The sequence below is a fragment of the Chelonoidis abingdonii genome, chromosome 2, assembly GCF_003597395.2.
Source record: "Chelonoidis abingdonii isolate Lonesome George chromosome 2, CheloAbing_2.0, whole genome shotgun sequence".
NCBI classification, from domain to species: domain Eukaryota; kingdom Metazoa; phylum Chordata; order Testudines; family Testudinidae; genus Chelonoidis; species Chelonoidis abingdonii.
Window position 1 is genome coordinate 69,779,038 of NC_133770.1, and position 23,690 is coordinate 69,802,727.

The 23,690-nt window shown below is 40.1% G+C and overlaps 1 protein-coding gene across 2 annotated transcripts in view; it reads right to left on the reverse strand.

The window, feature by feature from the left end:
* The window catches only part of RFTN1 (raftlin, lipid raft linker 1), a 136,835-nt gene that overhangs the window by 58,232 nt on the left and 54,913 nt on the right, over window positions 1-23,690 (reverse strand). For both annotated transcript variants that reach the window (XM_032801132.2, XM_032801129.2), the window contains exon 3: window positions 13,138-13,246. In XM_032801132.2, coding sequence (XP_032657023.1) covers window positions 13,138-13,246 — 109 coding nt within the window. The remainder of the gene's footprint in view (window positions 1-13,137; window positions 13,247-23,690) is intronic.

A 23,690-nucleotide genomic window follows, 5' to 3' on the forward strand; every position in this document is an offset into this window, starting at 1 on the left:
CCACTGAACTTCATTGCTTAAATTTTTAACTATTTTTTGAAATCAGAAAGTTTATGAGTTCAAGCAACTTGCAACATAGGTTCTGTTTCATTTTATCTGTTGTTGTTTTTAAAAATAGACAATCATCAACTTCCCCAACCCCCACTTCTTTTGAGGCTGAAACCATGAATGCCAAATTTCAGCTTCCATGACTGGGAAGCAGCTGATGGTAACAAAAAGCCAAGCTTTGTAAGCAATATACTGGAGCTGGTGTGGGTGCTAATACAAGATCATCTGAAGTTTGATGCTTCCTACCAAAGGTGTTTGAGTTGGTGAAGGACATAAGCAAGCGCTTGGGGGAAAGCCTGAAACTTGTGCTGCTGACTGAAGTGCGTGTAACTTGTGCAGCACATCTGCTAAACTTTTTTGGACAAATTATTTTACGAATGTAAATAGCCTGATTGTAGATGTAAAAGTAGCATTCACAACTGCTTCTGTAAGGACAGTCAGGTACAAGCTTCTCTCGCAGGCTGATGACAAATCTTCAGGATTGCCACCCAGCAAGTTATCAAAAGATGGAACATGCTTGTTATTTTCTACCATGAAAACTACTTGGATGGTTACATCTCTTAAAACAAGAAAAGAAAGTGCCGCACGTGCTAGAGCTGCAACTTTTCTTCATCACAAAAAGTCAAATGTAATAGTAAAAGGGTAGCAAAGCATGCTGCTGTTTTATATTTAAGAAGCACGAGGCCGATCAAATGAAAACTCTCTGCGTGCATGATGAGAGAGTGTACTTACTAGAAGTCATAGAATATTTTTATAAGAACAGAGCTCTAAATAAATCTCCCCAACACCATGAGAGGTTGTGCTCAGAAGCTGTGTGACTACATGGAACAAAATGCTTGTAAGCCAGCTGCAAAATTCTTTGAAGAAATGCAGATTTTTTTAACCCTTCAAGGCATCATACAGGAAATCAAATCTGTTCCAACATACCAGCCTTTGAGGAAAATATCCCTGCAAATGCACAATTTAGAATCAACGTGGGGGAAATACATGTAGTGAAGCTGGACTGAATGAAAAGAACACTATTTCATTTTGGCAGGCTAGTGCTGAAAGTATTCCAGATTGGACAAATATTACAATTGGTTGTCTTCATGTGCCAATCAACAGCACAAACAGTGAAAGGTCCTTTTCATGTTATGTTCTATTGCGAAATGAGAAAAACAAAAGCATAAAAACACAGAAATTGCATCTGTACAGCATGCTGCTGCAGAATGAACTCAACATAATAAAAACTTCCCTACAATACATGCTGCAGATTGACTGAGGCTTTTATTAAAATTTGTTGTGTTTTTGAACATGTTATACGCAAATTAGCCTTTAATTCTTGGAATTTTTCAAAGGGAAGCTCCAATAAGATAAAAAGAAGTATAGAAATTTCTTGTTTCATTCCTCGGATACATACAGAAACATTTCTAGCACCTTATAAAGCATTGTTTAGTTGATATGGGCCATTATAATATGGGTTGGTCTACACACACAACTTATTCCTGTTCAGCTAGAATTTTCAAACCACTTTAGTTCAAACAGTGTAAATCCCTACGTAGACACATTTTAAATCACTTTAAAGCTGTCTTATATTAATAGATTTGCACTGATTTAATTACATCAATTCTAAAATAGGTTCTGTTTAACCAGGTACAAGTTTCATGTGTAGCCACAACCTATATCTTTTTGGAATTTAATACTGCCCATGTAATTTGCTTTATAAAAATGGTATTATGTCTTGAGGAAAAACAAAACAAAAAACGACAGTTTTACCCATTGCTTTCAGTGAAGTAAATGGCAAATCTCCCATGGACTCAAATGGGAACAGGAACAAAACCTTCATCAAATCTCTCCTGTAATTATCCAACTTGGAATTTGGCCAGGACACTTTGACTAACACCTCCTAACATTTGTGAAAAGCATCATGGATTATTTCCTAAGTGGTTGGGACTTTAGTTTTATGCTTCAGCTGAAAAAAGGCATTATCAGCAGCATAGTGTAGTGCAGCCAAACACCATGCTAAGAAAATAGATCAGAGTGCCGCCTACTGAATCACTTACTGAGGCACCTGCGATTTCTTTGGAGATCTATCTAATTACAGACCCATCCCAACTTTGCTTTTAAGATGTAGTAAAATCACATCTCATGGTGGGATAGCTGATTTACAAAATGCTATTTTCAAAAAATAATCTGTTTGAGTTACAGGCACCAAAAACCATCATAGAAATCCACATTTTAGGAATTGGGGGCATTGTTCGTTTTATAAATGAACAATTATAAATGGTTTTTTTTTCAAATTATTTAAATGAAATCCCCTGGCAAGCTTTTTTTTTTGGTTGTATATTTATAACTGCATTATGAACTGTCAAATAATCTCTGATGTATAATGGACAGGTGACACTGCTGTCAATACAGAAACATAAAGAGTACAGATATGAACACTGAGTAGCATACCTTTTTCTTTTTTTTTGCCAGTTTCTGTAATTGTTCACAATAGCAGACTGTGCATTTCTCCCATAGACTGACATTTGTAGGTCAAACATTTCTTTCAAGTTCAGAACAGTATTTCATCTACATCAATAAGCATGGAAATTACAGCAGAACAATTTAATAATGAAAGCCCATCTCTTGGAAAGGGCTTTCAAGCACAAATACAGTTGATTTTAATAAGACCTGTGTTCTAAACTTCTCTTAACTTTTTGATGCCAGGAGCTGGAATTTCTTGGCATGCATTCAAAGTGAATATACATTGTACTAATGCCACCAGTATACTCTAATTTGTCACAGCTAGCAGAGTTTCTGAGGTTGAGACTCCCTGGTGACTTAGGAAATAGTTTTTCAGAAACTAGTCATTACAACTGAGTGGTTGTTTCATTAAGGCTTTATAGACTGGTTTGGTGTATGATTCATGCTAGAATAAGGTGCCCAGTGAATGTAGTAGCAACCAATTAAAGGGGACTGTTGCTAACACAAAACAAACAACAGAAAACATTTGCAGAGAACAGATGAAGCAGAATTCCATTCGGACAGAGGAAAAAAGTCACTCTCTAGTAACAACCCACCAATTTCCCACAAGCCACGTGCATTAGGTTAGGCCTGTAATAAGTTTGGAGACAGAAAGTTGCTACTTAGTGCTGCTGATGAGAAAATACATTGCACTAGAAACAATGGGCTGGTCAAATTTGGTCATATTTTAAAAAATCAAGTCTAGGCTGACCCAGTTAATAAAATAAATATTTATAATTTTTTATAACAACTTCAGAGCAGGTATCATACACCTAATGCACGTAAAGAAGCAAGCCCATGGTCATCTCTCAAGTCCCTGTCACAAGTCATACAAATGTACTTTGATAACTGGCATACCCTCAAAGGTCTTGAGACAAAGAGAACATGCTGATGGGGAGCAAGGAGAACAGTATGTACTGTATGTCAGGAATTGGTATCAAAATGCTGTTCCAGGCTACAGCATTACAACTGAATCATTCCTTATTGCGATTTATTGGTGCATATTTTATCATAAATACCAAACCTCCCCTTTTTTGGTTTCGTATTTGTTTCTGAAACAAAGATATTTACAATTAAAAGCAGCTTTTAGTTAGTCTTGGACATTTTCTGTAAGTCTGCTATCACCATGCTCATTTCCTAAACAGAAACAATAAGCCCGGCTTTAAGGCTCATTTTAAAATAGGCTAAGCACAGCCAGTGGTATGAAGGAAGATTTTTTTAGTTACTTTTATAACCATTCAGAAACAGTGTTAAACTTTATACTTCCAACACTTTTGCATCCTGAATGTTACGCTGCAGAAAGTGACAGAATGCTGGGAGCTAGCACTTACTGAGTTCTGGGGGTGGGCAGGCGCAAGCTCACCCACAAGCTGGGAACTGGCAGGTAAGCCAGCACTCTGATCACTCTGGCACTAATTCCTTTCCCCAGGGAGGTCTGACTGGGGAATGTAATGTAATTGGCAAACCAGGCTAGCTGTCTAGATGAGCTAAAGGATTAACTAGCCCATCAGTTGAGGACTGATAAAAAGGCACAGGAAGAAAGCATCGGGCAGATGAACAGGGCTAGCTGAGCTTAGGCTGATAGAGCTCTTGGGGAAAACCCTCTGTTCCTGCCAGGCCCCGGGGAAAGGGCTGAAGGTACAGAGGATGCTGTAAATAGAATTACTGCGCAGGACTATAAAAGGGTGTGGGTGGTGGGGCCATAAACAAACTACAGAATATGACTATCCAACCGGCAGAGTCTGAGCAGGTTTCTGTGATTCCAGAGAGCAGGGACAGAATGCTGTTCTGTTACACTTAGCAAATGGCAAAGAGACACCAGCTCAATAATTTTATATATTATTAATCTGAAATACTATATCAGGTTTTCCAGATGTCCAACATATGGTACATTTCTGATGGGGATGAAATGGACTAAAAACAAGGCTTGGCGGGGCAGTGCACAAGCACCTTTCACTTTACATTCCGTCTTACATCCACATCAAAACAAATCTGATGATCTCATGTTAGGACTGAAATTATACCCTCAGATATGAATGTGTGACTTTGGTTTGTGGCAGTAGGATCTCTGAAAGCAGGAATTTTTCACTTCACAAACTTATCAAACAATTTAGTATGAATGGCAATTTTTCCTCAGCAAAGGCTCCAACCTTAGCGGCCCCAAATAACTCAGTATCCTGTCAAGCAAAACTTCCATTGAAGTCCAAGGAGATTTGCTTAAGTAAGCACTAGATACTGAAATAGTAACAAGAGTTGAAAGTTAAGACTGTGGTACAATAACAGAGATCAGCGATTTACCCATCTCAGTACAGCTCAACCATGCTGTCAATGACCTTGCCTGAAATAAGATTCTTCTAACGTTTATGGTCCTAGCGCCAGTGCAAGCTCCATTAGAGACAGCAATGGTCAGAGCACTAGTGGAGACTGTCCACAAGTGTATATACACTGTGTCATTAGAGTAGTGTTAGATGACATAATTATAAGAATTCTAGTGGCTACTATAACCTAGGGCTAGCATGGGTGCTAGAACTGCAAAAAAACCCACCTCACCCTAGCCATAGCCTTACTTTGTCTAAGATTCACTCTTTAAAACTGGTATATACTTGGAACATTCTCCAGGCTTCAAGCATCCTTCTCCTCAGTCCTCATCAAACTCTGCATACGCTTTAACCACAGGTCACTTTGGATAATTCTTACCAGTGACCTGCTCGAGGTTTCTTAATGGCTTGATATAAGGCTACAGATTTGTGACTGTAGCTTTGAAGTCTGAACACCGCCTTGAATCTAAATCATCTGTTAAAAAATACAGTTTCTAATGAGTGAATATAAATAGGGAACAAGTAAAGATTTATGCAAATACAAGTTTGAAAATTGATTTCAACAACCATGTCAGCTGGCTGAATACGATTTAGTGGTCAGTGTATATCATGACAAACAGTGTTCTATGCTGGGTTTACTCATAGTCAGTTGACACAATACTAACACTGACTTAGTGTATCTTTATTGTCAAAGCTGGGAAAAACTCAAAATGTAAAGTGTAATGGACATAAATTAGATATTACAAGTTGTCTTACTTTTAGGGATCTACGATGTTATTTGAAGGAATTAAGTGTTATTTTTAAACTGAGAATATCAGTCTAAAACCATACTTGCTTTCACTTAACAACCATTTAGTATCTACAGTAGAAGCTGCAGCTCAACAGACTGAACAATTTGCCCATACCTTCCCTCAGGACAATAACAAATACAAACAGATCTACTGTTTCCGAATATTTTCTTTTTTTCCAGACAACTACTGGAATACTGAAGACATAGGCTGTATATTTTACAACATCTATTTTTACCCTGGTCAAGAGGATGACCCCAAAATCTGATGGGGCAAAGGATTCCAAAAGCACATCAAGGCCCCTGGGAACATCATGAAAATAGTTTTGTGACATTCATCGAGCTTATATCTTAACACTAGAGTTAAATGGCTGAGTCAAAAGAACTCACATTGAAAGAAGTTTAACCAAGAACAGCTGTTCCGCTTCACACTATACTGCTTAACATACAGTATATGTGATTTTTCACCATACTTTGTTTTACATATTCTTTCAAAATGTTAACAAAACACACTTCGACAAATACCATTATTGCAGCAGACAGCACACAGCTGGGCCATTGCTGTCCACTTTTAACCCTTGCTTCTAGATCATATCTACACCAGAAACCCACATTTTAAAAAATTAAGCACTATTCTGCACTGAAAACATGCAGAAAACAAAGCTGGTCTGACATGGTATTCATTACAATGTGTTACAGAAATAAATGTATTATTTTCTTGTACATACACTTGAGAACAAAGGGAAGTTTTTTCTGAAGGATAGAAATGATTTGAAAGAGTTTCAGATCACATATAGATAAGTAATCCCTCTGGGTAATAAACGATATTCTAGAGGGGTCATTTCCCAATCATTCAAGTACATTCAGACTGTTTATTCATTTGAAGAATGACCTCTACGACCAATACTGATGGTCCAAATTCTTCTCCCTTTCCACCTTTTATTTCCACCTGCTCTGCCTATCATCTGATAGGCTCTGTAATAAATTTCTAAACAAAAAGCATATCAAGAGTGCCAGTTTAAACTACAGAATAATGTTTGATTTTCTTACAAAATATTTTTCTACTGAGCTTTGACAGAGACAATGTACTCAGAGAATGCAGGGAAGAGCTCTTTGTACCACTATGCAGCAAACCATTAACCAGCCCAGCAACAGAATTAATAGACTCCAAAAATTGCCATGGCCAGCTATTCTTTCCTGCTGAAAAGCGGGTTATGTCCAAAGCAGAGTACTAGCAATGAAGAATTAGAGATGTGGAATAAAAGGACCCAAAACTGGAAGAAATCAGGAACAGCCATCTACCAAATAAAATAGTCTGAAAGATTTTTTGTGGATTTTTTTGTAGAATATATAAATAATTGATTAGAAATCAAAGTGTTACTACTTTTTACTTAAAAACAAAGTTGTTTTTAAATGTACTACAGAGTGCAGCTCTTTAGCCTTTCCTCCTCTCCAGTTAATACACACGTATCTTGTCTAACGCCCCACCTGTCCTATGACACAATTGCAGTCTTCCCCATCCATCTGCCCTTTCATGCATTTAAGGAGAAAGGTGCTTCTGGAACAGCTCCACTATTGTAACTATGCAGCGACGATGATGGAGGACGAGAAGGATTTCTTTGCTTTCCTACATCATTCAGGCAAAGATTTGTACAATTGTCTTGTGATTCTGTCCCACAGATTTAAAGCTACCATTCCTCCAGCAACAGTCCATTATCCTACCCTCCTGTTTCATCTGTTTCAGCTTGCCTTTGAGCCAGGGAGAGCTGGCTGGGGTGCTGACTCCTGGGGTTAAGTAAATCAATGACTATGGATAGCAGATGATTGTAATGTCCTAGTGATCTGGTAGTTGTATGGTATGCCTCCTCCAGACTGCCTGGAATCTCACTGCGTTCTATTGTCTCGGAGGTGGGGCTATCACTGCCCTGGCTCAGCACTTCCATTTGTAGAAGATGAGTACAGCCAGCAGTCAAGTTCAGGTCCAGGGTGTGTCTGGCTATATGACTTACTCAGGAGATCAATGGGAAGAACCCCATATTGAACATGGACAAATTTTGAGCCAGTGGTGGAGATGTCATCTGTGTGGTCACTGAAGTAACCTAAGACTACAGGGGGATGCTAAAAACAAGCTTGACAGAAGCTTGATTAGCTCCAGTAGGAAATCCACAGGAGTGTGGTTATATACAAGTATTACATGGCTACTCTTTAACCTGGAATTCACACATCATGCAAACACACTTGAATCAGTCCACTGTTGAGAGTGCAAAACTATGGCTGCTACTCCTTCCTTGTACCACCTAGAGTCAGGCATCACAAAGTTACCACTTAGCACCAGCTGTTAGTACAAGTCCACCGGAGTCATCCAGCCAGATTTCAGTGATACACAGTGAGTTTAATGTCATGAGTCACAGCCATGATCAGGTTGTATATGGTGTTCATTCTGTTGAAGACCAGTTAAATACAATAAGCTTCATCTTATTGTCACTTCAGAGAAAGTGGACAGAGCATTGGAGTAAGACTTGGGTGTGGTTGGAGAGATCCAAAGACGATGCCTACCACTGGGTTTCAGATTGTGGTTTTTGGTCCAGCCTTCCCCAGGCCAATCACAACTGGAACAGTGAAGGATATTGAGTTCAGAGAAAGTGAGAGAGAGAGAAGCAGGCTGTCCAACCTCTGCAGTGAGATCAAACTGAAAGCTTTCTACAGAGTAGAACATTATTTGGCTAGGAGACAAAGGTGCAGAATGATGCGTATCAGCAATTTTTTACTGCCAAAGAGCAGAACAACAATGGTGCAGAAAATGAATCATAACTACCAACTGCTTTCTAACCATGAATGCCTCACTCCTTTCCAGAATCGATCTGGAATGTATGAATCCTCTGTGTTTGTTACAGAACTTCTACAGAAGAGGATCGCAGATTGATGTGTGAAGCAAAAGTCCTGAGAGCAGCATATCTGTTTTGCAAAGTTTGGTATTCACATATTGACACATTTTGAAAATTACTCTCTCTTTCCTACAGACATCAGTCCAGTTTCCCCTTCCCTACACTTCTGTCTCCATGTAGCTCCATAACATTTCATAGATTCATAGATTCACACTCTCTAGGACTGGAAGGGACCTTGACAGGTCATCGAGTCCAGTCCCCTGCCCTCGTGGCAGGACCAAATACTGTCTAGACAATCCCTGATAGACATTTATTTAACCTACTTTTAAATATCTCCAGAGATGGAGATTTCACAACCTCCCTAGACAATTTATTCCAGTGTTTAACTACCCTGACAGTTAGGAACTTTTTCCTAATGTCCAACCGAGAAACAACATTTCCTTCAATGTTTGTCTCCATAACACTTCCTTCATGCATCTAGCCATGGCAGATCATTTATGGGAGATCAGAATATAAGGAAAAGTGAGAGGCTAGAGGGAGGTCTCATCATAGAGGATTCCTAACACGAGTTATACCTTCAATACAGATGTGATTGAAGGATTTTCTTGGGCTTCTTGTTTTGTTTTCAAGTAAAGAGAACATATGCTCAAATCATGTCTCAGAGTCTTTCAAGTGAAATATCCTGTTGTTCTTTAATCGATCAAAACTTTCTTTTGCTTTTTTTTCTTTTTATAACTGCCAATGTTTGTTCAAGACCTATGGCTATACCAAGCAGAATTTCCCCTGCATTTTCCAGGAACAAATAGTCCAGTTGTGTACAATGTGATGGCTAGTGTCTGGAGCAAAGCTGAGAGTTAACTGAGGATAGACACTATCAAAGATGTTCCTTTGCTCAAAGTCAAGGTTAATCACCCTCGTTCAGCATTGCATAATCAAACTCATAGAGAAATTAAGTTACTGGAAAAAAATCTCCATTCCAAGAAAAGTCACTGAAAAGGTAGTAGGAATCCACATGACTGAGGATCTGAATATTCAATAATCACAAATTAAATAGTTTGTATTGTATTTCATGGTTTGGAGAGATTACTGGTGGTGTTCCCTTTTTAAAACAACCAACAACCCTGTGCCACCTAGGCATCCCCAGATTCACCATCATTTAATTTTGCAATGTTTTATACAAAGTATGCCTTGTGAGGTATCATCCTAAAAGTCTTGATCTGCTAGACATTAATAGCTCATTAGTTTGTATGTGCTATCATTGCATTTTAAGTTATGAAGTTTGGCTATGTATGTGCTACTGAAACATGTGAGGTTGAGAACACCCACAAGTAACCTTTCAGGTACAACAATAAAAAGGCCAAACAATGTTGATGGCTTATTGAGGACATACACACAAGCAGAAGGATTACCCCAGGAACTGTGTGCAATAGAAACCTCTCAGAGATAGCACTACACAATGGGAACTGTTTGACCTAGGTCACAGAAAAAGAGCTTTCCAGCAAGTTGAAATAAGATATAAAAGGGGGAAGTGACATCATGACTGGACCTTACTCTCCCTACAACACAACACCTGAAAGTCTGGAGGAAAAAAGGCTGAACCAGGGGAGAGTGCTGGTCCCTGGCAGGAAGGAAGGAAGCCTGCCTTTGTATGCAAAAGTTAGTCTGCTTATACTATCTAAGGGTACGTCTATACTACCCGCCGGATCGGCGGGTAGTGTTTGATGTATTGGAGATGGATTTATCACGTCTCGTCTGGACGCGATAAATAGATCCGCTAATTGATGCCCGCACTCCACCTCAGCAGGAGGAGCAAGCGGAGTCAATGGGGGAGTCGCAGCAGGCGACTTGCCGCTGTGAGGACTGCCAGGTAAGTGGAAGTTAAATACACTAAGCTGAAGTCGAAGTATCTTAGTTCAAACCCCTCCGCTAGTGTAGCCCAGGCCTAAGTGATTTAAATCCTAACTAGTACATTAGGCTTATATTGTGGTTTTGTTTTATTTCTTATGGTAATCTACTTTGATCTGTTTGCTATTATTTATGATCAATTAATATCTTTCTGTAGTTAATAAACCTGTTTTATGTTTTATCTTAACCAGTTTGTTTTTGAGTGAAGTGTTTAGGGAAAAATCTCAGCTCAGTTAACAAGGGCTTGTGCATCGTCCTCTTCACAATAAAGGAGGGGCAGATTGGGTAATAAATTCATACTGGTCAAATTTTAACCAGGGTAGGACGGTACAGCTCCAGGGTCCTAGGCTGGGGAGCTGGGGGTATTTTAGCTGTAGATTCTCTATTGCTGGTTCATGCAGTGGCTGGCCAGAGCATTCATGAACACAGCTGGGTACGGCACTTGCCAGTGGATGTTGGTGTGAATGCAAGCTTGGAGGGCTTTGCAGCTTGTCACAACGTCACAGTGTGAGAGGGAACTCAAATTGGTAAAAGAGAGGGCTCAGCTGTACCCCAGTTCCAAGCGACACACTAGAGGTGATCAGTCACAAACCCAACCATCAATTGGTTACGTTTTTTATCCTGATTCCTTTGAATGAGAACTTATTGTTTTTTGGGTTTTTTTTACTGATTTGGTTTTAAAAATCTATTTTTTTATCCTGAAAAGCAATGGACATTTTTGTTGTTGAATTGGTTAATATGACAATTAATTCCTACTCTCAATCAAGTAATTTTTCTCCCCACCTCCTGGACTAGTTATACATGTAAGTGTAGAGATTTTCACATTGTTTTTAATCAGATACAGATGGTGAGACAACATGCACCTGATGGTAATGTTTTCAAAGAACTTCAAATTCTACTACATCAAACAATCTCCAAAAATGAATGATATACACAACAATATACACTTTTATATATCAAAATGTCAATGATTATCTTTCCAAAAGTTATTTGTATAATCCAATAATCAAGTGAATTAAGCAACAGAAAGATCTCTGAAGACAGCATGGGAAAAAAAAAACATTCTAGAAAATCAAAACTTTTTTATTTATGGCTATTTGTGCATGCACAGGTGTGTGGCTCTTGACCATCATTTTGCTTTCATGTTAGCCAAACTCCTTTATTGGAATTGTGTGCATTGACATATTACTACTAGTGGTAGCAGGTCACGGCATATCAGGTTTCTATGCAGCACAGCTCATAGAACTGAAGGACGAATTTAAACATATTGAGATCGATTCACCACTGCATTATTTCAGGTTTACATAAGTGTGACTAAAATAACAGAAGTTACTTCTGAAAAATTTCAATACATGCAGTCCACAACATTCAGATTCAGATCCAAACTTCCCCAAAATAAAGTGTGTTTAGATTTTGGTTTGAGCCCGTATCTAAAATTTATAACCATAACTATATTACAAGATGAACAGTCACCCTTTCTTGGGTTTACTCTTTCATAATGTTAGACACACTCCCAGAAATCACTCCTGTTAGATTTGGACTTCAGAGGAGTATGGGGCTAATATTTAGCTTTCCTAACTACTCACCACAATTAAAAAAATGTAAATATTTTGTCATTGCTTTTTAATAATTTATTTCAAGACCCAGTAACAGAGGATGTATAATTTGAACCATGAATAATGAAATGGTGTTCACTAAACTGGATTTAATCTGATCAATTTACAAATTAATTAAATTATATGATATCACAAGCAGTAGGAAAAAGGCAACAAATCACAATTAAGATTATTCTCTTTAAAATTCCTCATCATGAATCAGAGTTTGTGGAAACCAGTACTTTTCTGGGTGGCAAAAGGTTTGATTGATCTATCTAACTTTACCTGATGCTGAAATATAGCTTAAAACAATACTCCCCAGCCCCATTCAGCCCCCAGTCCTGCTCTGCCTCCAGACCCAGCTCCACCCTCATTCCCTCTCTGCCGCCAGACCAGTTCCAACCCCAGCCTCAGCTCCTCACTGCCCCCAGCCTAGCTCTGTCCTCATTCCCTCTCCACCTGCAGACCAGCTCCGATTCCAGCCACAGCTCTTCCCGCAGCCCCAGCTCTGCCTTCAGCCCAAGCTCTGCTGCTGAAGAAGCCTTGGCTGTGCAATAAAGGCGGAAGGGCGCAGACAGATTCCATTACTGGTAAGGGGGGAGCTTGACTGAAAAAGTTTGAACACATCTGGCTTAAAATAATTCTACGCAAGGACAACTCTGGGAAATAATGAGCCTCTACTGTATTATCCAAGTGTTTAAACTCAAATAATTCCGAACAACTGGCACCAAGATGGAAATATATTATTTTAGCTGAGACTGTGCGAAACAGTCAATTACAGTACATGGATAGATTGTACAGTGGTAAAACAAGTTAATTAACATCTACTTGAGATCACTCACTCTGTGGCACAGTAAGTCATTTTCTCATAACAGAATGGTCAATGACTTGATTCACCAGTCACTATAACAAGAAGATGCTATCCAGATATTGGAATTATAAAAGAGTAGCAAACTTTACTGACGCCTTGTTAATATTTGAAATATACAGAACACGGGGAGGAGGAGAAGGAGGAAAGAGGAACTTACAGTGGTTATTTGCCCCGATGGACACAACTAGCAGAAGTTATTAGGCCTGTTGTGGCCTTTTCAAGTTGTTTTCCTTACACTTACTTTCTCAATAAAATCTGGTATCTTTTTTTTGTCCAAGTGTTGGTCCAAGGAGGAGCAGCATTCTAGCTCCAGCGTGTATCCTTCACTGTGAACATCACTTTCCAGAGATCTGAGGAGACAGAAAAACACAAGTAGAGCTTTTAAAATTGGATCCCCCAAAATCCTTACATATTTGTTCTTAATAAAGTTTGGTTCCGTGCAGAACTAGCATTCAGTCAAATCTTGGGTCTCAGCACATGTTACACAGAACCCAACATAGCTTCATAGCTCATGTGAACCCACAGCTTCAGAGACCTATGTATTACCTACGGAGGGAAGCGATACCCAAATGATGGCTGGGTTATGCCTAAATGGCTGCCAAATCCCTTCATCTGCCCAAGGTATCATGCCTCAGCTAGGGTCTTCAGAATGATATTGGGGAGGCAGAAATATGCATGTGCCTCTTGGACTGTGGAGGAGGCAGGTTCCACCCCGATGGATTGACAATGGATCTGACCCCACACAGACAAGCATAATAGGCTTGCTTTGCAGGTATAAAAGTGAGAGAGCCAGGCATCACAGAGATCTAACAAAGGTCAGAGCTAAAAGGAGAGAGTGTTTTATGGGCAGTGGTTTATTTGTAGGTTAAAGTAGGGAAATCCTTTCCATGATCGCCTATCTGGCTCCAAGAACCAGATTCTTCCTCCTTTTAGAAGAGTCATCAGTTTATTAATGTGTCACAAATAAAAAAATCAAATAACTCAGGGCTTTCCACATTTTAAAAAAACAAGAATGGTGGTTGACTTTACAGAATAATGGCTATAAAATGTGTCATTTTCTGAGCAAATCATGGAGTCAATCTGGGTAGGCAAGAAATATTTTCCAGCCCACACAACATAATAAATAAATAATACATAAAACTTTTCGCCCATAGATTTTAAAGCACCTTACAAGCATCAAATAAATCTCATAATACCATTCTGAAGTAGTCACTAATATCTCACTTTTATAGATGGTTAAACACAGACACAGAGACCCCAGTTTTGCAACTCTTACTCCCACTGTGTTACTTAGATCAGTAAGAACATAAGAACAGCCATACTGGGTCGGACCAAAGGTCCATCTAGCCCAGTATCCTGTGTTCCAACAGTGGCCAATGCCAGATGCCCCATAGGAAATGAACAGAACAGGTAATCATCAAGTGATCCAATCCCTATCGCCCATTCCCAGTTTCTGACAAACAGAGGTTAGGGACACCATCCCTGCCCATCGTGGCTAATAGCCATTGATGGACTTATCCTCCATGAATTTATTTAGTTCTTTTTTTTAACCCTGTTATAGTCTTGGCCTTCACAACACCCTCTGACAAGGAGTTCCACAAGTTGATTGTGCATTGTGTGAAAAAATACTTCCTTTTGTTTACTTAAAACCAGCAGCCTATTAATTTCATTTGGTGACCCCCCTAGTTCTCCTGTTATGAGAAAGGGTAAAGAACACTTCCATATTTACTTTTTCCACACTAGTCATGATTTTATAGACCTCTATCATATCCCCCCCTTAGTCACCTCTTTTCCAAGCTGAAGAGTCCCAGTCTTATTAATCTCACCTCATATGGAAGCCATTTCATACCCCAATCATTTTTGTTGCCCTTTTTTGAACCTTTTCCAAGTCCAATATATATTTTTTGAGATGGGGCAACCACATCTGCATGCAGTATTCAAGATGTGGGTGTACTATGGATTTATATAGAGGCCATATGATATTTTCTGTCTTATTATCTGTCCTTTTTTAATGATTCCCAACATTCTGTTCATTTTTCTTTGACTGTCGCTGCACATTGAGTTGATGTGACTCCAAGATCTCTTTCTTGAGTAGTAAGAGCTAATTTAGACCCCATCATTTTAGATGTATAGTTGGGATTATGTTTTCCAATGTGCATTACTTCTCATTTATCAACACTGAATTTCATCTGCCATTTTGTTGCCATTTTGTTACCCAGTTTTCTGAGATGGTTTGGTAGCTCTTTGCAGTCTGTTTGGAACTTAACTATCTTGAGTGGTTTTGTATCATCTGCAAATTTTGCCACCTCACTGTTTACCCCTTTTTCCAGATCACTTATGAATATGTTGAATAGGACTGGTCCCAATACAGACCCCTGGGGGACACCACTATTTACCTCTCTCCATGCTGAACACACACTATTTATTCCTACCTTTAATTTCCTATCTTTTAACCAGTTACCAATCCATGAGAGGATCTTCCCTCTTATCTCATGACAGTTTACTTTGCTTAAGAGCCTTTGGCAAGATACCTTGTCAAAGACTTTCTGAAATTCTAAGTACACTATATCCACTGGATCCCCCTTGTCCACATGCTTCCTGATCCCCTCAAAAAATTCTAGTAGATTGGTGAGGCATGATTTCCCTTTACAAAAACCATGTTGACTCTTCCCCAAGAAATTATGTTCATCTATGTGTCTGACAATTTTATTCTTTACTATAATTTCAATCAGTTTGCCTGGTACTGAAGTCAGGCTTACCGGCTTGTAATTGTTGAGATCACTTCTGGAGCCCTTTATAAAAATTGACGTCACATTAGCTATCCTCCAGTCATTTGGTACAGAACCTGATTTAAATGATAGGTTACAGATGACAGTTACTAGTTCTGCAATTTCACATTTGAGTTCCTTCAGAACTCTTGAGTGAATATCATCTGGTCCTGATGACTTATTAATGTTTAGAAGGGTTGTCAAGCAATTAAAAAAATTAATCATAATTAATCACACTTTTAATAATAGAATACCATTTATTTAAATATTTTGGGGTGTTTTCTACATTTTCAAATATATTGAGTTCAATTACAACATAGAATACAAAATGCACAGTGCTCACTTTATATTTATTTTTGATTACAAGTATTTACACTGTAAAAAAAACAAAAGTAGCAGCATTTTTCAATTCACCTACAAATACTGTAGTGCAATCTCTTTATCATGAAAGTTGAACTTACAGATGTAGAATTATGTACAAAAAAAACTGCATTCAAAAATAGAACAATTTAAAATTTTAGAGCCTGCAAGTCCACTCAGTCCTACTTCTTGTTCAGCTGATCACTCAGACAAACATGTTTGTTTACATTTGCAGGCGATAATGCTGCCTGCTTCTTATTTACAATGTCATCTGAAAGTGAGACCAGGCCTTCTCATGGCACAGTTGTAGCTGGCATCGGAAGATATTTATGTGCCATATGCACTAAAGAGTCATATGCCCCATCATGCTTCAACCACCATTCCAGGAGACATGTGTCCATTCTGATGATGGGTTCTACTCAATAACAATCCAAAGCATTGCGGACAGATGCATGTTCATTTTCATTATCTGAGTCAGATACCACCAGCAGAAGGTTTATTTTCTTTTTCAGTGGTTCGGGTTCTGCAGTTTTTGCATCAGAGTGTTGCTCTTTTAAGACTTTTGAAAGCATGCTCCACACCTTGTCCCTCTCAGATTTAGGACGGCACTTCAGATCCTTAAACCCTGGGTTGAACGCTGTAGCTATCTTTAGAAATCTCACATTGGTACCTTCTTTGCATTTTGTCAAATCTGTGATGAAAGTGTTCTTAAAATGAACAATATGTGCTGGGTCATCATCTGAGACTACTATAACATGAAATATATGGCAGAATGCCGGTAAAATAGTGCCAGGTACATACAATTCTCCACTAAGGAATTAAGTCACAAATTTAATTAACACATTATTTTAATGAGCATCATCAGCATGGAAGCACGTCCTCTGGAATGGTGGCCAAAGCATGAAGGGGGATACGAATGTTTAGCATATCTGGCATGTAAATTCCTTGCAATTGGCTACAAAAGTCCCATGCAAATGCCTGTTCTCACTTGCTGGTGACATTGTAAATAAGAAGACAGCAGCATTATCTCCTGTAAATGTAAACAAACTAGTTTGTCTTAGCGATTGGCTGAACAAGAAGTAGGACTGAGTGGACTTGTATGCTCTGAAGTTTTACATTATTTTATTTTTCAGTGCAGTTATGTAATAAAAAAATCTACATTTGTAAATTGTACTTTCACTATAAATAGATTGCACTACAGTAGTTGTATGAGGTCAATTGGAAAAAAACCTTTTTTTTGTTTATCATTTTTACAGTGCAAATATTTGTAATAAAAAATAATACCCACTTTGATTTCAATTGCAATACAGAATATAATATATATGAAAATGTAGAAAACATCCACAATATTTAATAAAATTTCAATCGGTATTCTATTGTTTAACAGTGTGATTAATCATGATTTTTTTCTAATTGGAATTAATTTTTTGGAGTTAATCGCGTCAGTTAACTGTGATTAATCGACAACCCTACTGTATAGTTTACCAATTTGTTCCAAAACCTTCTCTAATAACACCTCAGTTTGCAACAGTTTCTCAGATTTGTCACCTAAAAAGAATGGTTCAGGTTTGGGAACTTCCCTCACATCCTCAGCCATGGAGACTGATGCAAAAAATTCATTTAATTTCTCTGCAGTGGTTTTATCATCCTTGAGTGCTCCTTTAGCATCTTGATTGTCTAGTGGCCCCACTGGCAGTTTAGCAGGCTTCTTGTTTCTAATATACTTAAAAAATATTTTGCTATTACTTTTTGAGTCTTTGGCTAGCTGTTCTTCAAATTCTTTTTTGGCCTTTCTAATTATATTTTTACACTTCATTTACCAGACTTTTTGCTCCTTTCTATTTTTCTCATTAGGATTTAACTTTCAATTTTTAAAGGATGTCTTTTTGCCTCTAACTGCATCTTTTACTTTGCTGTTTAGCCACAGGATTAGTCTCATTGCTTTCAGAAGGACTTTTTCCATTCGTAAGGGTTACGGGTCTTGGTAAGGGCACATTTTGCAACACGGGAAGTACTTTCCACTCCAAGTTCTCCAATTCATTCATTATGCAGAGCTGAAGGACACTTTTCCTAATGTGTGGATAGCTTTGAGGATTCTGCTCACGCCAGGGCCAGCCCACGACATTTTGGCACCTGAGGCAGGGAGCTCAAATGATGCCCCCACACACCCTCTTTTGGGCCAAAATTTTGAAAGGTCTCAGTTCTGCCTTCTTCCTGTTCTACTCCTCTCATGGTACTGCTCTGCTACCTACCCCAATGAAGGAGAACTAACAACTTAAAATGCCTTGTTCAAAAATTTTAACTAACACTTAACTTTCAAACGCCTGAACAGCAAATGTAACTTTTCTTGTCTGCAGAGTAAACACTGGCATTTTTATCTGTTTGAATAATCAAAGTGGTGCTTTCCGTGCCTTTTGGTCGCAAAGATTTGAACTGCTTCCTGAAGGTCCACAGTCTGGTCCAGCTCATGTTCTGTTGAGACGGTTGCAAGGCCGACCAGCCTCTCCTGTGTCATTGTGGAGCATAGATGTGTTTTTATTAACTTCAGCTTGGAGAAGCTGTGTTCTCCACTGGCAACTGTTACAGGAAGTGTTAGAAGTATGTGCAGAGGAACAAAAGCATTTCGAAAGAGGGTGGTCATTTTATTTGTGCACATATATTCCAAGACAGCCTTTGGAGTTGATCCTGCTGAAATGTATCTTAAAAAGGGCTTTCAGTTCATCACCTAAATCACTCGCATCAATATTGCGCATGTCATCATGTTTCAACACTGTTCTCACAATGGCAATGAGCCTTTTCAGAACATTTTGCTAGTAAAGAGACTCTGGGCTGGTCTACACTACAGGGAGAAATCGATCTTAGATACGCAACTTCAGCTACGTGAATAACGTAGCTGAAGTCGAATATCTAAGATCAGATTACTCACCCGTCCTCACCGCGCGGGATCGATGTCCGCGGCTCCCCCTGTCAATTCCGCAACTCCGTTGGGGTTCGTGGAGTTCCGGAATCTATATAAGCGCGTTCAGGGATCGATATATCGCGTCTAGATGAGATGCGATATATCAATCCCCGAGCAATCGATTTTAAACCCGCCGATACGGCAGGTAGTCTAGACCGTAGCCTAAATCACTCTCTCTTGATGCTGATCATCTTGAGCGCTTAACCGTAGTCTCATCTCAAGCTCTTTCCACCTATGGAATGCTCTCTGGTGATTTGCTACCTTCTCATGGCATGCCAGATTTCTAGCCAGATTTTTCCAGTCCTTTGTTCCCGTAGAATCCAATGTGGCTGGAACATTAGACTGGAAGAGTTTGCAACAAACACAGTACGTAGCATTCTGGGTTTTTGAGTACATAAGCCATGGCCTCTCCACTTTGTCACCACTGGGGATTTCACGCCAGTAATATGTTGGATGGAAATCCTCCATTTTTAAATGAAGATACAGCAAAATTTCAAGTCTGCTACAGATTCCATGGACTTTGCCACAGACTTTAGGTCCAGCTTGCCACTGTGTATACAGGGCCTTGATTACACTAAGTAAAACACTGTTAGTTGGATTCATCTGGTGCTATTTTGTTATTTTTTAAAAAATAAATCGCAAGTTATACAATAGATATAATTCTTTTTTTATTTAAAGCTATGCTATTTTGATGAGTCATCTTGAACTCTCTGTCAGATTCCTTGGCAAGTAAGTAAAATTGGTATTGTCCAAATTGTGAATATTTGTGTTTTGAATTGTGGGGAAATAAGAAGAATGAAGCAGCATGATCTTATCAAGAGTGTCACTGTAGAGCAGATTTCATTATTTTAACAGATAAGGAGAACAAGTGTAAAGTTTCTGAGATAAACCCAGCGCTCTCCTTTGAAAATTTACCCCCAAATAATAAAACCACTGATTCTAAATTTGCACTGAAATTCTTTCCTTAATTATTATTTTAATGATTACAGCTGAAACCTGCATAAGATAAATCTCAAAGATTGTCAGCAATATGGCAAAAAAGACCTTGCCAGGATCCAATTTATTTTTAGCTAACTCAATTTATTACTGTACGCATGAACACACAAGCACTATTCTAAGCAAATTATCCATGAACTTAGTATAGAGATCTTCTAACAGAAGAGAATGTGGCTTTCTTTTTGGCACATACTAGTCAGGATGGGAAATGCAAACATCTTAATTAACATTCAATTTTGAAACTACAGCACACTAGACAGGAGTGTCACAGCAAAGGCATCTGAGAGAGCAAAATAGGAAGGAAAAGCTAATGCAGGCCTGCACAACTCATAAAGCGGCGAGGGCCACATTACTCCAAAGAAAACAGCTGAGGGCCGAAACCCCCCGACCCCGCGGAAACACCCCCCCCAGCATCTCCCGGCCCCACAGAAACACCCTGCCCCAGCCCCACCCAGCCCTGCATAAACAAACCCTCCTTCCCCAGTGCCGCCCCACCAAAACAACTGTGGGTCAAAAAGGAAGGTTGGGGGTGGGGAGGTGATATCTGATTTTAAATCAACCAGGGGCTCCCAGCTGAAGAGGTGGCTGGGAGCCCTCAGGGGCAAATTAAAGGGCCCGGGGCTCCGGCGGCTGGGGGAACCCAGAGCTTGGCAGGGCTGGGGCAGGGATTTAAAGGGCCCAGAGCTCTTGCCGCTGAGGGGAGCCCGAGCCCTTTAAATCCCAGCTCCAGCCCATCCGCTGGAGCCACGGCTGGGAATCTCTGCGGGCAGCCCAGAGCCCTTTGATTCCCGGCCGCGGCTGAGATTTAAAGGGCTCAGGGCTCCCCGTGGCTGCGGGCAGCCCTGAGCCCTTTGATTCCCAGCCACAGCTGAGATTTAAAGGGCTCAGGGCTCCCCATCGCTGCGGGCTGCCCTGAGCCCTTTAAATCTCAGCCGCGGCCGGGATTCAAAGGGCTCTGGGCTGCCCACAGAGCGCCGTGTGCGTGGGATTTAGAATCTCCCTGCAGGCCACACAGTGAGCCTCCACAGGCCGGCCATATGTTGTGCAGGCCTGAGCTAATGCAACCCAGCACTGTGGAGCTGATGCAGACAACTCATTCAAAGGCCAATGTTGGGACTTCTGTTAGGCGTAGGTTTGCCACAACAGGAGTAAATTCTCAGATCTAATAATGTGCCAAATACATTATTGTATGGTTGGTTCCCACAAATGGACCACTAATAATCTCCTCATTTAAGCTTTTGTTTTGTCTGCACCATTCACAGATCTAACTGATTTTTCTTATTCTGGTTAGCCAGAGCCTTCTGTTTATTGGAAATGAACTGATTCTCTACGTTCCATTTGCCAAGAGAAACATACTGTAATAAGCTCTACTACTATCACATACTTTCTTCAAGTGTAAATCCGTGTGAATCAACTTTTCTCAAGTGTGAATCAGTAGACTCTAGGCTAAACCTTATGTTTGCCTCCCCGCTCCCTACATAAAAGAAATCCCATCTTGAAGAGCCTGGATTCACAAATTGCTCCTTGCACATCTTGTTTAACTGATAAATCTCTCCTCTGAAGATCCAAATTCTCAGAATTCATCTCTATCAGAGTCAAAGTCATTATTAAAACAAGGTATGAAAAAAAACCTTACTTAGATCAGTGCCAACTACTTTTAATTAAAGAGGTTAAAAAATAAACATACAGTTTTCTGCAATACCCTTTGAGAAGCTTAAAATAGAGTTTTTTACCCTGCTAATTTTGTCCTTTTCCATTTGAGTCCCAATCCAACTCTCACCAGTTCATTAATGTGTGAACACTCAGGCTACTACATTAACAAGGATATAGTAGTAGTAAGATAAAAATTAAAGTCAAAACAGAGTTTTCCCACTAACTTTAATGAGAGCTGAATCAAGTCCTTCATAATCATGACATCCTGCCATCACCCCTATTGTTTCTAAAGAATTAACATGCTTATATTTGTTTATGCACCATCATAATTAATAATCTCCATAATGTGCTGTAAATTTTGATGTTGATTGAAAAATAGCTGTTGTCTTTCTAATATTCTTTGTAACTAAGTTAATATTTTAAGGGGAAAAACCTTCCTTAAGATGCACATGGCTCCCACTATCTGCTATGAATAGCTCTTTCTCACAGACATCCAGAAGCAGAATATAGCCCTGTTTCCATATTCACTTGAAATGGGTATTGTGGCAGGAGAACCATTCGCTTCTGCCTCTGCTCAAGTCCACCTGGTACAGTTTATTTACAGTCTTGATACCCACCACCATTGTACACCATACAGCCTTACTCCTTCAGTCTTAGGGAGCCTTCAGCTCCTGAGGCAAGCTGGGAAGAGTAATCTCTCCCTCTCTCTGTCTGCTTCCCCCCCTCCCAAGTTCCTTCCTTCCAGTGTTTAACTGGACCTGCAGTGACCAGGGCACTGGCTCAGCTGCTGTTGCCCAGAGCTCTCTCACACACCTCCCCCGTTACCTGACAGTAAGTCTTCTTTCCATGTTCTCCCACCCTTACAAGAGGTTTCATCCTGTGGGAGTCTCTCTCTGTCCCTGGGGTGATCATCTGGGTCACTTTGTGGGGTCTGCACATTCTCCACCCACAGAAATCACACTTTGTCAGGGGAGCAGATCCCCCATAGCTCCATCTCAGCCCACAAGTCTTCACACCAGGGCACCCTGGGGAATTACTCCCCCATTATCCCCCTTTGTATCTGGCAGAGGATCAAGATTACTCCCTTTATCCCCTGATCCCTCAGAGTCTCAGATTCTCCCAAACCTCCAAACAGTGCCTGGGTTTCTTCTCCTTGAGGCTGTGTTGCAGGGGGCACCATATGTCCCTCAATCTCTACTAAGGAGTTTGCGCTGTCTGTTTCCCCTGTACCTCCTTCCTGAATTCCTATCCCCCTGCCTTCAGTTTCCTGGGAGGGGTCTCCTCTCCTCCTGACTTCGGCTTTGTTGTTTATGGGTTTCTATTGTTTCTCCTATGGGCTCATTGTTTTCTCTCCCTTCTGGTTTCCCTTTCCCGAACCTGGAATTCTTTATACTACCTTGTTTCCAAATTGGGATGGGGCTCCAACCAGTGCCCCACACAACCCGATAGGATAGTCCCTCCACTACTGCAACCTGTTTCCAACTAAACCTCCCCTGGCCCTCCAGAGCTCTTGGGCCACAGGGCAGTGTCTCTTATCCCCATGGACACATTTCATGTCCATAGCTGCTCCTGGAACCATCCAGTGAGATTTCACCAGCTCCCTCCAGACAAGAGAGTAACCTGAGGCCATATCCACAAGTCCATATCCTCCCCACCACTATCAAAATGGAGGACAGTTTCTGTCCTTGTTTCTTCTCTCCAGTTCTGACCCAGCCACAAAACTCAGCAAAACTGCAGTCCCTATATACGGGCAGTCCCTTTTTGTGTGTCCCTGTCGCCTCCACTGATAGCATGTAGTGGGTTGAGCCCCAGCCAGAGCTCCTCAGGGTTCTTCCTTCATCCTCTCTATGCCTCTTTTTGCTGTGGGTTCTCCAGTCTTCCTCTCACGCTCTAGATCTTCTTTTCTGGGTTGTCCCTTTTTCTTGGGAAAGTCTCTCTCTGTATTCCTCTGTCAATTTCACGGCTGCATCCACCATATCTAGTTGATGCCAACTGACCCACACTTGTACTTTCTTAGGGAGGCCCTGAAGGAACTGTTCTAATACTAGAGTATTCGTT